Source organism: Abramis brama (assembly GCF_963993115.1).
Source record: "Abramis brama genome assembly, chromosome: 14".
In the NCBI taxonomy this organism is placed as follows: domain Eukaryota; kingdom Metazoa; phylum Chordata; class Actinopteri; order Cypriniformes; family Leuciscidae; genus Abramis; species Abramis brama.
In genome coordinates this window covers 17,847,502-17,863,181 of record NC_139976.1, presented here as the reverse complement: position 1 = coordinate 17,863,181, position 15,680 = coordinate 17,847,502, and the positions used below count along the sequence as shown (strand labels likewise).

The 15,680-nt window shown below is 36.8% G+C and overlaps 2 protein-coding genes across 5 annotated transcripts; one reads left to right on the top strand and one right to left on the bottom strand.

Moving 5' to 3' along the window:
• Positions 1 to 139: 139 nt before the first annotated feature.
• Positions 140 to 7,895, bottom strand: plbd1b (phospholipase B domain containing 1b). Of its 2 annotated transcripts, XM_084135210.1 has the most exons (11): positions 7,614 to 7,895; positions 6,380 to 6,602; positions 5,828 to 5,911; positions 5,422 to 5,563; positions 5,070 to 5,210; positions 4,732 to 4,876; positions 4,437 to 4,637; positions 2,771 to 2,911; positions 2,454 to 2,639; positions 2,238 to 2,344; positions 141 to 602 (listed from the first exon to the last, which is right to left on the bottom strand). In XM_084135210.1, exons 1-11 carry the CDS (start codon positions 7,675 to 7,677, stop codon positions 288 to 290), a joined length of 1,749 nt encoding a protein of 582 aa, XP_083991336.1. In that variant the 5' UTR covers positions 7,678 to 7,895; the 3' UTR covers positions 141 to 287. The 2 variants fall into 2 exon arrangements, with proteins under 2 accessions (XP_083991337.1, XP_083991336.1); XM_084135211.1 differs by lacking the exon at positions 5,070 to 5,210 and having other exon boundaries at positions 140 to 602; positions 7,614 to 7,874.
• A 377-nt stretch (positions 7,896 to 8,272) lies between these two features.
• rangap1b (Ran GTPase activating protein 1b) lies at positions 8,273 to 15,613 on the top strand. Of its 3 annotated transcripts, none has more exons than XR_014608914.1 (17): positions 8,273 to 8,377; positions 8,843 to 8,976; positions 9,070 to 9,197; positions 9,290 to 9,349; positions 9,439 to 9,618; positions 9,786 to 9,920; positions 10,305 to 10,463; positions 10,559 to 10,672; positions 10,795 to 10,894; positions 13,219 to 13,303; positions 13,414 to 13,555; positions 13,649 to 13,750; positions 13,836 to 13,938; positions 14,229 to 14,317; positions 14,412 to 14,536; positions 14,649 to 15,254; positions 15,470 to 15,613. XR_014608914.1 is itself a non-coding variant. In XM_084134679.1 (16 exons), the coding sequence occupies exons 2-16, from the start codon at positions 8,865 to 8,867 to the stop codon at positions 14,725 to 14,727; spliced, it is 1,713 nt and encodes a 570-aa protein (XP_083990805.1). In that variant the 5' UTR covers positions 8,273 to 8,377; positions 8,843 to 8,864; the 3' UTR covers positions 14,728 to 15,610. The 3 variants fall into 3 exon arrangements, 1 of the variants encoding a protein (XP_083990805.1); XR_014608915.1 differs by having other exon boundaries at positions 14,649 to 15,269; positions 15,428 to 15,610; XM_084134679.1 differs by having other exon boundaries at positions 14,649 to 15,610.
• Positions 15,614 to 15,680: the final 67 nt, after the last annotated feature.

The window sequence follows — 15,680 nt, the reverse complement described above, 5'->3', positions numbered from 1 at the left end:
TAAAATTTGAATAAAATGATTTAAATAAAACATATTTCTATTTAATTCATCACTTGTTCAATGACACTGCTGACTTTGTTCAAGTCAACTCAGTGTATCTTAATTTAATACTACCGGCTGTTGAATGTTTGATTCTGATTGGTTGACGGACATTCTAATTTGTGCAATTTGTAATATGTATCACTTATGACAACGGGCTTTGTCATGAACACAGATATCAAATTAGTTAGTCAAGCAACTTTTATTGCATAAAAAGTACTATTATGTATTTAATTTCACAAAAAGTATTATGGGGCAAAAATGTACCTAATGACTTTGTAAAGCTGCCTGTAAATATCTGATGCAAAGTTGATTAAATAATTTTTGAGTCTTGCATCTGTATTCTCTAGACTGCTGTTCATACACTGTAACAGACTGTCTTGATCTCTGGAACCAAAAAGAAGGGGCTGAATGGTGATGAATGAGAAGTTGAAGGTCTGAGGGAGCCCCTGATGAGCTGTCCGATTGAAACGGCTCCAAGAGAAAGGTGGAAGACCATTCTGAGTAGTGGGTCCGTTCACAGCTTCGGCCATAAACATCTGGGCCATGTGGTAATCTGTAACCTAAATGGATGCAGCCTCTATTAGAATCGGACTATTAATGCTAGCATTTATTTAAAGGAGACCTATTATGCCCCTTTTTACCAGATGTAATATAAGTCTCAGGTGTCCCCAGAATGTGTCTGTGAAGTTTCAGCTCAAAATATCCCACAGATCATTTATTGTACCATGTTGTAAATGCCCATTTTTAATTGGAAGGGAAAAAATGCAGTTTTTGTGCATGTATCTTTAAATGCAAATGAGCTGCTGCTCCCTGCTTTCCAGAAGAGGGCGGAGCCTCTACAGCTTGTCCCTTGGATACACTGCCAAAAACTAAAACATTAGTTCGGTTTTGACTATCATCTCTATCGCAGTCACGCTCACGTGACATTGCAGTTCTTCTTCATCATGAAAGTGTATTATCTGCATGCGTTTTAAAGGCATTTTAGTCTAAACTTCTGATATATGGTTGTCTGAACGCACACATCTGAAGTACAGAAAGCTGGCTGTCAGATGGCACGTCCCATGAGTATTAAACTAAGTTCTCTTTCACTTCTTATTGCGCTTAAAATGTCAAAAACACACAAAAGCCCTATTCGGACGGGATTAACTTTACAAGGGTAGATGGAGTAATGTAATTTTACCACAGGACGTCAGTAATAGTAATGGCCAATTTGCACGGGATAAGATATCTCAGTAAAACTAGCTGAAGTAGGAGGGGTAACTTGATTTGCGCATCGCCGTCACCATCCTTCCTGTGTAAGTTATTACGTTGCTTCCTGATATCACGTGCGCAAACAAATATAACCTATTATGTCTGGTCGAACAATGTATTAATTAACTTCAGATTGGATTGTGTTGGTAATAGGCACTTACCTAACGCTAAAACATGTTTCGTGCCTCTAACAAGTGCTTTCGATCTTCTTTCTGATCTGAATGGTATGTGGGAGTTTTGCCACAGACTCGTCCCAGCGTCTAGAACGCAACTGAATGCTTTTTCAAGCGTCTCCATACTTGAAAAACGACGAAATATTTGCGTACATATTTACAGCGGGTCTATTCGCACGGGATTAGTATCACCTGAGGTAATTTTTCCGGACCTTTTTACTGAAGGTAAAAGTCGCCGTAATCTTTACTGACATTGTCCGTAATGATTACTGAGATGGCACATTCGGACGGGACTAAAATCACAGAGAAGCTCTGGTAATAATTACTTTACCCCACCTCTCCATGTTAAACTAGTCCCGTCCGAATAGGGCTAAAGTTTACAAACAGTCGTTTATGTCTGTGAACGTAAACAGCATGTAAAGAAATTGCATGTGTTTATTAGATCTGTGTATTAAAGTGAAATATACAGGACCTACTGCTATATATGCTGTTAATATGAATCAAACAACAAAATGAAAACAAAAAAAATCACTCACTGCTCTTGATTAAATAACGTTAGTAGCTTTAATAAGAATACATTTCTTACTTGAATGCTGAAACTGAAATTATGATTTATGGGGATGGGATTGGGTGGATTTTTACCATTAAAGTGGTTGTGTACATACACTGCCGACACACATGTATATTCAAACACCATGTAAAAGTGAATTTTGCATAATAGGTCCCCTTTACTAATAATAACACATAGACCAACATGACCTATTTCTGTACCTTAGTATCATAACATCCCCCTGGAAGAGGTCGTCGGAGCCTCAGATCATTACGGCAGCAGATGGATTTGCAAGGGTGCTTCTTTGAATATGGGTCTTTTCTGTAATCTAACATGACAAAGTACTACTGTTCATCAAAGAAATGAGATTATGAAGAAAGCAGATTAGTTTGAAGAAACATTTTTGAATACTTTCCAAAGAGAGATCCTGAACTCACCATTGTACCTCATAATGTACTTCAAGGTGTCCAGATTAGTGACTTTTCCCTGATCCCTGCGGAAAATCTTAGCACGTGGACAGAGGTCATATGAGAAGTCTTCGCCATGCTTTTTCCACATCGCACCATAACCACTCATTCTGTAAATGTCTGAGTGGAAAGGTATGTTGTAGGATGCCCAGTAACCTATTGAGACGATTTGTAAAGCATATGATCTTGTTCAATTTAACCTTCAGTGTTTCCAACCTTACATCCTCTCAAATTAATTTTCATTGGACTGATCATAAGGATTTCCTTATTATAAAAATACTCCTCACCATGACGCAGCGCTTGTGACTGATCTGAATACGCCACCAAACCAGGAATCTGCTCCACAACAGTCAGACTCCATTCTTCAATCTGCTTTCCAAGTGAAACTCTTTTCAGGTCCACCACCATATACTGGTTATTGTAGGTCCCTGATAAAATTCATCCAAAAATAATTGAAAATAAGAAAAATGTCAAGACCAAAAGTATGTGGACCTCTCATTAACAGGTTTGGCTGTTCCAGTATATCTATTTTTGGGAAGGTCAAATCTTAAAGGGACAGTTAATTCCATCAATCATTTACTCACAGTCATGTCATTAAAAATATGTTCCTAGGCCGTGCGTCTACCAAAGCATTTTAAGCCAGCTGACAATGCCAGGCGCACTTCTGAAGGCACCTGAGAGCGCTTCGGCGGCACAGCGGGGTTTTTTTTTCTCTTTTTTTCCCCAGTTGAGACGTTTTGGTTGCAATGATCTGATTTCACAGATAGTTTGTTTCTGAAAATTAAATGTAGACACAATGTGAACTACTTGCTCTGGTCCTTGTTTTGGATGATATTTTTCTGTTGTTGTGCTTGTTGTTGTCGTCTGTTGTCGTTGTAAAAGCAGGATGTGACGGCTGGGTGCAGTGTTGGGGAAAGTTACTTTAAAAAGTAATGCATCACAATATTGCGTTAATCCCTTCAAAAGTAACTACCGGTAATTGTGTTACTTACTTTTTAAGAAAAGTAATGCATCACGTTACTTTTGCGTTACTTTTTCTCACCTGGGCTGGGCTTGTTTAAAAAAAAACAATTTTGGGGCAGATGTAAAGGCCCTTTCACACCAAAATTTAAATAATAAGACTGAAGGAAATGCAAATTCACGCTTGTACAGTGCACAGCTCAAACAAGCCATTCTGGATTGCAGATGAATGGAATGCAGGAGAAGTTAAACACTAAATCTAAAGTAATTTTTGCTTATGGTTTAACTGAATAATTGAAGGTCAGTAGCAAGCACATTGGTCAATAATAATGCTTTATTTAACATATTTAATTATTGGAGGTTTGCGTATTCTGATTTTGCATTTCACTGATTTGATTCATTTTGAGGAATACTGAATCTTTTTTGTGCAAGTGAGATGAGTAAATGCATGCTCACATTTAATCTAGAACTACAATAACTATCATGTGTAAAGTAATTAGTTACTTTACTAGTTACTTGAAAAAAGTAATCTGATTACATAACCCGAGTTACTTGTAATGCATTACCACCAACACTGGGTGTGGCTAGGTGTGGTATTTGTCCCGCCCTTCCTCCACTGTGATTGGACGGCAGGGTAAATGTGACATTGATGAGCGCTTTGTTTTACCCAAAGTTTAACATTTTCAACTCTCGGCCACACATTTTTTTCCCTCCAAATGATCACTTCAGATTTCTTGTTTTGTTTTCAACCGAAGAAAGAAATGCATACTTGTTTTTTGTTTAATGACATGAGGGTGGGTAAACGATGACAGAATTTTCATTTTGGGGCGAACTATCCCATTAATGCTACACCATACAATCAGATTCTAGAGAATTGTGTCTTTACAACTTCGCTGCAGTGTTGATAGACGACACCACCACAGAGCACTGCAAATACGGACCACAACATTTGCATAAAATAATCCACCTTTGTCTTGTACATCTCTTTCTCACCCGAGTTGTGCTTGGAAAATATTTGGGCCCATTGCTTCCCTGTGCAGGCCAGCGCATTTGCTACACGCACCCTCTGCCAGGCAAGCAAAGCCTCTGGGGACACCAGGGAGAACAGAGAGGAGTTGAACACGTTGTTCGTTGTCTGAGTTACAAACAACCCCGTTCCCAGCAAATAAAAGTCATCCAGAGATGACAAGGTCCCTAGAAATGATGCGAGAAACAGTTTTATAGTACTAAATTAAATGATTCATTTCTAAATTTGAATGATAAAAGGCAAACATCTGCCTTTAAATACCAGGGTAGCTGCTAAAGGACAGTCTGCTTGTGCCATTATGTTTATTTTTCAGGCGAAAGTCCCAGTGCTTGTAGATTCTCATGCTGGCTGCATAGGTGTACCAGCTGGAGTGACCAAGCAACAGATTCTCATAGCCAGGTAACAACTGCAGACAGAATAGGAAAAGAACAATTAAAGGTGCACATTGGCAAGGCCATAACAATCATAGACACAGCCCTGAATATTCAGATATGGGGTCAGACATGGGGCTTTCAATGGCCGATTCCTACACTTTGGTTCCACCCAATATAGAATATGTGGATACTGTCATGAGGTGAAGGCATCATTTCACTTCTAACCTTGATGAGAGCAGAGCAGTGACTCATCCCTGGCATTCTGAAGGAGTCCGAAGAAGAGTTGGAACGCCTTTTGAGTGCAGGGATTAAATCTAACAAATCCCCAATACCATTGAGGAATTGAACCGCAAACATGGGCAGAGGCTGGGAGTTGAAATGCAAGCATGTAGTTTCACTCATTAACACAAAATGAAAAACATATAGGCCAAAGCATGATTGGCAATGATTGAATAAAAAGGAAAAAGTTCACTGGAGGAACTTAGACCTTTTCAAATGTCCGTGAGTGTTATCAAACTTGAAGAATGAGATGTACTGTGCAAATAAACAGATGCATGCAGAATTCATGTTTTCTGACCTTTTCCTGTCTACTTTTGGCCCAGTATGCTGCCCCGGCATACAGTCCATCTATCTGAGCCACTAGAAGACCCACATGATGCCACAAGGGATCACTTTTCCCATTTAATTTCAATTGTGCTCTCGTCCATGAGTCCTGCTCACTATTTCAAAGAATGGAAGTTTAATAAATAATTCAGTTGAATATATGTTTATGCAATAAATAATTGTATAAAATCATCTTGGAAAACTCAAACAACTCCAAGTCTCCAAAACCTATTTTGTATGTTGCAACATGTGAATACATACAGTGATATATACAATTTGTATGTTTAATATAATGCAAGCAGGTGTATTTCATCATATCCGACATTATTATTGTAATTTTGGAATAGTGCAATCAGTTTAGATAATAAATGTCAACTTACCTCATAAATGATTTTAGAGGTTTCATAACACTATGATCCTTAATCATCTGAGGATACATATTAAAGTAATGGTTTATCATCTGTCTGTGAATGAAAAAGTAATTGATTATAGTTTTAACTGTAGTCTGTTATTTGATAATTCATTTAAAGTTAATATATTTTAAATGTACAACATAAATGCCATTAAGTATATTTTAGTATACCATAAATGCTTGTCAGTACTTTAGCTAACCATATAAAACAATATAAGTAATTAGGAAATGATATGTAAAGATGTTCTTAAACCCTACTTAAGTGGCTAAAAAGCACTCTTAAGTCCAACTAACTGCTTTAAATATAGATTTTAACTATTATACATTTTCATTCAATTGTAAATAACATGTATTTAAGTGTCCAAACCATTACATTCATTTCACAGTTAAGTATATTCTTATAAAGTATTATTTCCGTAATAGGCCTACTATTTTTTTTTTTTTTTTTTAAGTATATGCTAAAGTGTACTTCTTTTTCAACATGGCTCAGTATAATTTGCTTTAAAGAGAGAAAACTTACGAAGCTGTAAGGAATCCTTCAAGGTACCCGGCCAAGAAGTATGTAATTTCATCGTTCTCCTGGGATTCTCCATAACCAGCTTGCACTTCCAGCACTCCCCATCCAGAAACAGATAAACTATCATTAAAATAGCCAAATGCATCTCCGTCCTCTTCCATTGCATCCTCTTTCAGCACCACAGACCTCTGAACAGCATCCCAATATACGGTGGCTCTCTGAACATCTGGTAAACAGAGAGATCACACATCAATAAGCGTTGAGGGTTTAATATTATTTTTGTATTATCTTATTGCTCCTCGCTTAACCCATTTGTGCCCAAATTTTTCTGAATGGTTTCATGCATACAGTCGTGTTAATAGTGTCCTATGTGAACATGTTCTGCATTTATTTTCCCCAGGTTTTTTTTCTTCTTGAAAATCAAATTTGAATGTGTGGCAACTATAGTTGCCAGTGGGCAAATATTTTGTATGCAAAATGAATAGGAGGAGAACATTTGGCATCTACTGTATCTCAAAACTGCTTTCAACAGATAAATCTTTATTCATAAACAAATTTATTTTGTATAAAAGTTGCATCTAGCTTATAATCTCTTGAATATGAAAACACAACAGCCATAACAGGGCATTGTGTATCAAAGTTAAATAAAAATAAATGGAATGAAGAAAAAATTATAACAAAATGGAACAAATAACAAAAAAATAACAGTGCATACAATTTATGAACAGTAGAGATGTCATTTAAAGGGTTAAGTTATGTTTATGCACTAAACAAGACCAATAACCTTGATTTATTAACCTATTAACACAGTATACCCCATTTCACCATGATATGTACATATAAGGCATTTGCCCTGACTAAGTATACAAAAAACTATAGATCTCTTGTAAGATTTGTTTTGTTTGGATGATTCTAGAGAAAGTGAATACCTTTTTTTTTTTTTTTTTCTTGAAATCCTTTATTTGGTTGTTTGCTTGCATGTCATTGAGACATAAAACATGGATACCATCTAGAAAAATACTTACAAAAGGAAAATGACAACTATACACTGCGGTGGGCTTAAATGGCAAATGCCCAATAGAATAACGGACACGTGTTTGTTGTTGTAGCTCCGATCCGCCTTTTTTAACTTAGTTTTTCATGCTAGTCTTATGATGTTATGCAAACATGCAAAAATAAAAATAAAATAACCATCAGTATGACCAAAATGTGAGTAAAACTAATTTAAGACACTTACACTGAGCTTTTACGAAGGTCACCGTTAGGACGCACAAAATAAATCCCCGTGTAAATCGACTCATGTTTCACGCTGAATCAAGGTTTCAGCATCACGACAGCTAATGATCGAAGAGCTTGCGAATTTCCATCCGATTAAAGTCGAAATACTGGTTCGCATGGTTTTCTTATGTTTATAGACCTACATTTAGCTGTTTATCACCTGTTGGATCGTTAAGAAAAAAACACTCCACCCCAGATGGGACTCGAACCCACAATCCCTGGCTTAGGAGGCCAGTGCCTTATCCATTAGGCCACTGGGGCTTTCGTCATTAGGAGGTAACTGGTGGTTTAGAAAGATGCAGTAGAAATTTATGTTACGTATTAAAATTATCTTAAATATTAATTATATATTTAGTTTAATATATCGCATCTAAAAAGTCTCTGATGCATATAATTAATAGATAATTATTACTCGCTAATCAGAAAACATACACATTTACGTATTAATCGGTGTTTGTGTTAAATTCCCTAGTTTAGACATTTATAAAAAAAAATATATATATAATAATTTTTATCATATAAATAATTGTGTATTCAGTACGTGCAGTAATTTCATAACATTCAAAAAGTCATAACAGGACTGTTGGAGCTTTTATTATGAAAGAACGTGACACCGGCACTTTCAAAGAACTGCCGCCTCCATGTGCGTCCTGTTGTGATGGTTCTGTTCTAGTCAGGCTAGTTATCTGCTCTCCTCCGTTAATAACTGAGCCCAGGTGAAAGGTAAATATTCTTAAGTATAAAAATTCTATATGATTTTATTTTTCAGATTTAACTTAGGTTGCTGCGCTTTAATGGCTAGTTTGAGGTAATGTATGAGATCAAAGCTAGGTAGCTAATTCTCTGAGCTAGCCTGAGCGGTGTGTATCAGCCAGTGTACATAATATTAGCACGTTAACTTTGTGGGACAAAGTGAGCTCAGCATCATCTTTTTGGGGTTTATCGAGATGTAAGGTGCAACAGCCCATTGTAAAATGAACGTTTTCATCGTCGGTATTTAATTATATGTACAGTGACAGGCTAGCATATTGAGCTAATGTTACATTCCTGTTAATGAGTTAAAAAGTGTGGATGTAATTATATATATGCATAAATACACATGCTTGCGAGATCTAGCAGTTGTATGAAGTGGAGTGTATATGTTGGTGCTATTTTTGTGACCTGTTCATGTTTGAATAACTTTAACAGTACATAAAGCAAAGGGAACGCAATGGCCTCTGGAGATATTGCTCAGATTACAGAGGCTCTGGCCAAGACTCATGTTGGAGAAGTGGAATTAAGTTATAAGGGACGAGGGCTGAAGTTGGACAATGCTGAGTCGGGTGAGTAAACCTCTCTGTTAGCAAATGTTTACATTCGCCATGTCTCAGTGCATCAACACTCATAATTTTCCCTCCTTTTCTGTGATGTTGCAGTGAAAGAGATGGTGAAGGAGATTGAACAGTGTCAGGGTTTGCAGTCTCTCAGATTAGAGGGAAACACACTGGGGGTTGAAGCAGCACAGGCCATTTCCAAGGCTCTTGAAGCTAAAAGTGAATTGGAGGTACTTTTAAATGGCCATTAGACAATTTCACTCTGATGTGCTATTTGCTGTATTTAAATTTATTTATTTATTTATTTTTTTTATTTTTAAAGCAATGTCATTGGAGTGACATGTTCACGGGTCGCCTTCGCTCTGAAATTCCACCTGCTCTGGTAAGAAGATATTAATCTAAAAAAGTTCAGTTTGATGTAATTGCTATGAGTAAATATCTTATTTCCAACATTTGATTCAAATCCTCTAGAAATCATTGGGCAATGCTTTGATGACATCAGGGGCCAGACTGACTCAGCTGGACCTGAGCGACAATGCTTTTGGCCCTGATGGTGTAAAAGGAATTGAAAGCCTCCTGAAGAGCCCTGTGTGCTACACCTTACGTGAGCTCAGGCTTAATAATTGTGGCATGGGCATTGGAGGGGGGATGGTAAGTTTAGTCTGAGATTAACTCAGAGATGCTGAGATGCAACTTTTTAAGACAAACTCGTCATCCTTTGTTTATGTTAGTGAGATGTTTTTAACATGTCAAGGCTTTTTGAAACTCATGGAAAAGAGGGAGTATGTGATTTTAATTATTGATGTTTGTTCTTAAAGGTCCTGGCTTCTGCATTGACTGAATGCTACAAGCAGTCTAGTGCAGCTGGCTCCCCCCTGAAGTTAAAAGTCTTCATAGCTGGACGTAATCGTCTGGAGAATAATGGTGCCACTGCACTTGCCAAAGCATTTAAGGTAAAACAGTCCGCAAACAACTTCACATGGTAAACATCCATGGAAGAGCTGCAATTGCTAAACCTTTAATCACGAAAAGATGATCATAAAACCTGGACAGCAGAAGACTAGAAATGACTGATGAATCATCATTAACGTTATTCCCAACGGAAGGTCATGTTTATGTATAGAGAACAAGCTGAAAATTCAGCTTTGCTATCATAGGAATAAAGTGCATTTTAAAATATATCATAATAAAATTAAAATAATTGTTAGAATATTTCACAATATTACTATTTTTACTCTGTATGCATAAGAGACTTCTTTCAAAAACATTACCCTGTGTAATAAAATAAAAGTATTTTATGTTTTTCTTTTGTTCTACATTTGTTCTGTTTGTCACAGGTGTTAGGCAGTCTTGAGGAGGTCCATATGCCACAGAATGGAATCAACCATCCTGGTGTCACGGCTTTAGCCGCTGCCATGAAGCACAACCCAAACCTCCAGGTCCTCAACCTCAATGACAACACTTTTACTAAGAGAGGATCGATAGCAATGGCAGAGGTATGTTGTGCAATATGTCTCTGCATCATGTAGAAAATGTTTCTGACTAAAACACATGTTCATTATTGGCTGTGTGTGATTTCTTCCATTTTCAGGGCATTAGGCACCTCCGTTGTCTGAAGGTCATCAATTTTGGGGACTGTCTGGTACGCTCAGAAGGTGCTATTGCTATAGCAGGGGCCCTTAGAGAGGGTCTGCCATTCCTCAGGGTTAGTTAATGCATAATACCAACATTAAATCTTGATAAAACGCACATAAACATTTCCTTTCAATAACTCAACATCTTAGTGTTTTTTGTAATAGGCATTCTAAAAAAAAATCTCTTGTGTAGGAGCTGAATTTGTCATTTGGAGAGATTTGCGAAGCTGCGGCTTTGGTAGTTGCAAAGGCTGTTCAAGGCAAAGCTGATCTGGAGAAACTGGACCTTAATGGTAAAGTATTTTTTGCTGTCATAGTATTTTATTACTACATACATAGGCCTCACTCAAAGCATTTTATAATTATATAATGTTTATATATATATATATATATATATATATATATATATATATATATATATATATATATATATATATTATATTATACATCATATTTACATTACTTAATGATTTGATTTTTAAATTATTAAAATCATTTGAGACAGAAACACCCTTTTTTTTCACCCTCCCTTTAACCCCTTAAAATTGAACAAGAGGTTTTTGCAGTCCACTATTAATACCCCTATTTTAACAAAACTTTTTCAAAGCCTGCAGTTCATACGGACAGGTTCAAAAAACAAACTTTACTGAAACGTGCTGCAAAAATTATCTGGACCATTTAAATGCTTTTATTTTAAATACTTTTAAGTCATGCTGCGGCCCTCTTGTTTTGTAGTGTTTTTCTGAACAAATCTGGACCGTTGCTTTCACATTCAATCAAATCACATCACAGTTTTGTTGCAACCAAACAAGGGACAAGCCTTACAAATTTGCTCTCGCTACAAACTAGGGGTGGAGCCGAACCCGAATACGGTATTCGGAAAGGCACAAATAATGTGTTTTTTACGAATACTTATTTCGAACAAATACTTTAAAAATATTTGTATTCGGGAACAAGAAAAACTTTATATCAAAAAGCTGCGTTTCCTCATGAGACATGGCGACCGGCGGTGCTGCTGATGTGGTGGCAGAAATATTTTGGATTAGGCTAATGTCACGTTGTCATAAGGGGTAGTTCACATAGCGCATTTTTTGCGCGTGCAGATTTCAAATGTAGTCGCGCGGCAAGCGCCCTAATAGAAGCGAGCGGCGCGCTGGATAGCAACGACAGACGCCACGGGAGGGCAAGCGCTTGTGGAAAGGAGAAAGCGGTGCGAACTGCGCTCTTCATGATGACAAGGAAGTATCAGCAAAGAATTAATTGATTTCTAGCCCTTGCATTAGCTTTAGATATATTTATGGAGATGAGAAATAAAATAAAAAGCCGTCATTATGTCATTAATATCAGTCCGTCAGAAAAGCAGTTCTAGGCTTATTCTTGGCTGGATAACTCTTAGCAGGTTTAAAAAGCTCTTTTAAAATTAAATATGAATGCAGTTTTGGATTAAATAAAAGTACAGTCAAGTCAAATAAAACACGTTTTATCTCCTGTTTGGTAACACTACAATAAGATACCATTCATTAACGTTACTTAATGCGTTATCTAACATCAACACATTGAGTGAACAATATATTTTTACAACATTAATTAATGTTTGTGAATGTTATTTAATACAAATACTTGATTGGTCATGTTTGTTCACTTCATTCATTGTGCATTAAATAATGTTAACATAAATAATGTTAACTTTTGATTTTAAAAATGTATTTTTAAATTAACCCCAAGGAGAATAATTGCGACAGTATATAACTATTGTTTATTGTTAGGTCATTTTATCTAATGTTATCTAACAAATGGAATCTTATTGTAAAGTGTTTTTAATACTACAGTTTCCATCTTTGTAACCGTGATATACACTTTAATATATGTAAATTTAATCTAAATTAAGCTTTGGTACCGAAATTGTTACCGAGAACCGTGGATTTTCACAGGTATTGGTACCGAATACTGAAATTTTGGTACCGTGACAACACTAGTAGCTCTGTTAGCTCGGTAATTTAGACAATAGGCTGTTGACAGAGTAACGTTAACGTAGGTAATGGCTGTTATGTTATTTTCTTTTCAATGACGTTCCTTGTTACATGTTCATTGCTGGATTTATGTAAAAACATCAACCAATATTGCATATCCATAATTATTATAATGGATACAATTAAAGAATACTTGCACTATAACGTAAATTAGAAGTGTAACGCAAAAAAACTGGATTTTTACACCTATTTTGAATTTTACTCGAATACAAATACAAATACAAATACAAATACTTTTCCCCTCTCAACAAATACAAATACAGATACAAATACCGGCTGCTTTGCACACCCCTACTACAAACACAGATACTTGCATTGGATGGCTGTTGTCTTCAGTTTTTTTTCTATGTATGTTGAATCTGTACCTATTCAAATAAACCATAAATAAACTCAGACCACCTCCTGCAGGTAGTCTGGTTCAGTACCACCACTTTTTATGCGAACATGCTCTGTTTCGAGCTAAACTGCCAGTGTGAAACTCCTCTGAATAACAACGCGATCTTGCATTGTTTAAATAGTTTCTCTGTCCTGTTGAATTCATTTTGGTGTCAAAGTCAGTTATTCTGTGGTAATTTGAACTTGTTTAGGAAACTGCTTTGGAGAGGACGGCTGTGAGGCTCTCAGGGAAGCGATGGAGGGCATGAACATGGAAGAGCTGCTGGGCTCGCTCAGGTATATATCTGGGTCTTTGTGAAAAATGTAGCTTATTTGTCATGTGCAAATAAATTGAAGGCAAATGCATGTTTTCACACTGAGAGTAATGAAAGATGTGATTAATGCAGTGATGATGAAGGAGAGCCTGATGAAGATGATGATGAGGATGATGATGATGATGATGATGAGGAGGAGGAGGAGGAGGGGAAGGAAGAAGGTGATGCAGAGGAAAATGGTGTCAATGGAACAAAAGATATCATTGAAGAAAAGGTGATCCTAGCAAACAACCGCTAAACCTGATGTGCGTCAATAGCTGCTTATCTGTTTTACGTTGGCAAACCACTGATTTTTACTTGTCTACAGGAAAAGCCTCACTGCAGTTCTGAGTTTGCATCCTTCCTCATCTCCCCGTCGGCTGAGAAACTGTTATCCTTTGGAGCCAAAAGGATCCAGCTCATTGAGCAGGTACGGTGTTGAATTGTAAGGTCGTACATCAGGACAGTTTAACTTGTTCTCCAACCGCCTGAAATCATTTTCTCTTTTTTCTTAGGTTGATGTTTCAGATGCTTGTAAGGTGGCAGAAGTTTTTCTCAAGACCTCCTCAGTATATGAAGATGAACCGGAAGTAAAGCAAGCTGTTTTCGAGACCACTGGTATGGGCAACATACTTGCTACCATTCAAGTAAAGATTTCATAGGATAGTTCACCTAAAAATGAAAATACTGCAAACATTTACTCATCCTCATGTCATTCCGATTACTTTTTTTTTACGGTGCACAAAACAAGATATTTTGAATCTCAAAAAAAATCTCAAAATATCTCTTATGCTCCACAAAAGAAAAAAAAATCAATACAGGTTAGGAAAAACATGATGGTGAGCGCTTGTTACTGAAAATGTTGAATGCCATTGTTTTTAAAAGCAGCCTTTCATCTTGTTTCATAGATGCCCTGTTGAGGAAAGCCTTTTCCAACTCCCACTCTCAGTCTTCTAGTTTGATCTTTTCGCTGATTGTGAACCTGGGACTTTTAAAGGTACCACACACTCTGACGTGATGTTCAGTTCAGTTTTTCGTGCATTTCTCCCTATTTTGTCAGTGGTGTGAATTGCTGCTGATTTCTTTTCCAGAGTGAAGATAAAAAGATAAAGAAGGTATCTGTACTGCCTGGACACTTGCTGGCTTTGGAGCACGCAGCTGCACAGGAGTTTTTCCCAGCGGATCAGGCCGGCATTCTGGAAGCATTTGTGTCACGGTTAGTTTGTGTTCAACATATGATGTATGTCTAGTCTTGTTGCATTTTTCTGACCACCTGTACTGTAATAATAATGATACTTTAAGCTTTTTGTATTTGTTTTGTTTTCCAGAAATGGCAAAGTCTTAGAATCCTGCTCCAGTGCCAGAGATGCTCTCAAGACCACATTGGTGAAAAGGACCACTGCTTAAATCTTAACCCCCGATATTTACTTGAGCCACTGAAATTACTTAATACGGGTCAAATAATAATAATAAAAAATAAGCTGGATAGGATACATGAAACTCTCTGAACTAATGATCTAGTTGATCTTTGGTCAGACCATTCTGGATCAATTTTGGCATTGAGATCTCAGACAACTGCAAAGTACAGTGATAACTAGTGCCTCATGATGACTAACCCAAACTGAATTTCCTTACAGAAGAACTGTAATCAGTTGGAGAAGCTTTGAAGAGTGTTGTTCTTTTGTCTCTTTTTAGAAATACTATGTCTATTTTTATACATAAAAGGGAAAATAGGGGGGAAAAAGGCACTGGATGATAATTAAGGCTTAATTATCGCTTAAACCTTAAATGATTATAATGTTATAGCTGTGAAATTTCTGAACAATGATTATAAAGCATGTTCACTCTCTTATGCCTTTGATTAGATGTGCCATATTGTGAAATATTGGTGGCGGAATTTGTTTAAAACCAAATTCAAGTATAAACACCTTAAGGTGATGATACACAGGGCAACTTTTTGAGCAATGTTGCTGGGCAGTCTTGCCGAGCGATTGTTGCTTGGGCACTTTCCCATTGAAAATGGGCAATACATTTCTATCTGGATAATTTAGATCAGTCGTGGGCCCTGTGTCTCATCTGGTTGCCCGTTGACAGCAACATTGCCCAGCAACATTGCTCAAAAAGTTGCCCTGTGTATCATCACCTTTAGAGTCTTTGGATTGAAGTGAAGAAAGCAGTGAAAGTGAAGTAAAAATGGTTGGACATTAGTATATTTAATACTATAACTGGTATGCACTGAATATTATATTTGCAACATTCCAATTTGTTGATATTAAACTTTTTTCTGGAGAAGAAAATCATGTCGTCTGTGTTTGTTTAATGTTCCAAATTTTCAAATTTAAACCCGTTATTCACGCAGT

What these genes read in the sequence shown, in the direction of transcription:
- plbd1b (XM_084135210.1), bottom strand. Translation starts at nt 7,677, where the DNA reads ATGAGTCGATTTACACGGGGATTTATTTTGTGCGTCCTAACGGTGACC. An exon ending in GACCTTCGTAAAAGCTCAGT is followed by an intron (nt 6,603 to 7,613) that starts GTAAGTGTCTTA and finishes TCTGTTTACCAG; the next exon opens with ATGTTCAGAGAGCCACCGTA. An exon ending in GTCCTTTAGCAGCTACCCTG is followed by an intron (nt 4,638 to 4,731) that starts GTATTTAAAGGC and finishes CATCATTTCTAG; the next exon opens with GGACCTTGTCATCTCTGGAT.
- rangap1b (XM_084134679.1), top strand. Translation starts at nt 8,865, where the DNA reads ATGGCCTCTGGAGATATTGCTCAGATTACAGAGGCTCTGGCCAAGACT. An exon ending in AAGATATCATTGAAGAAAAG is followed by an intron (nt 13,556 to 13,648) that starts GTGATCCTAGCA and finishes ACTTGTCTACAG; the next exon opens with GAAAAGCCTCACTGCAGTTC. An exon ending in GGATCCAGCTCATTGAGCAG is followed by an intron (nt 13,751 to 13,835) that starts GTACGGTGTTGA and finishes CTTTTTTCTTAG; the next exon opens with GTTGATGTTTCAGATGCTTG.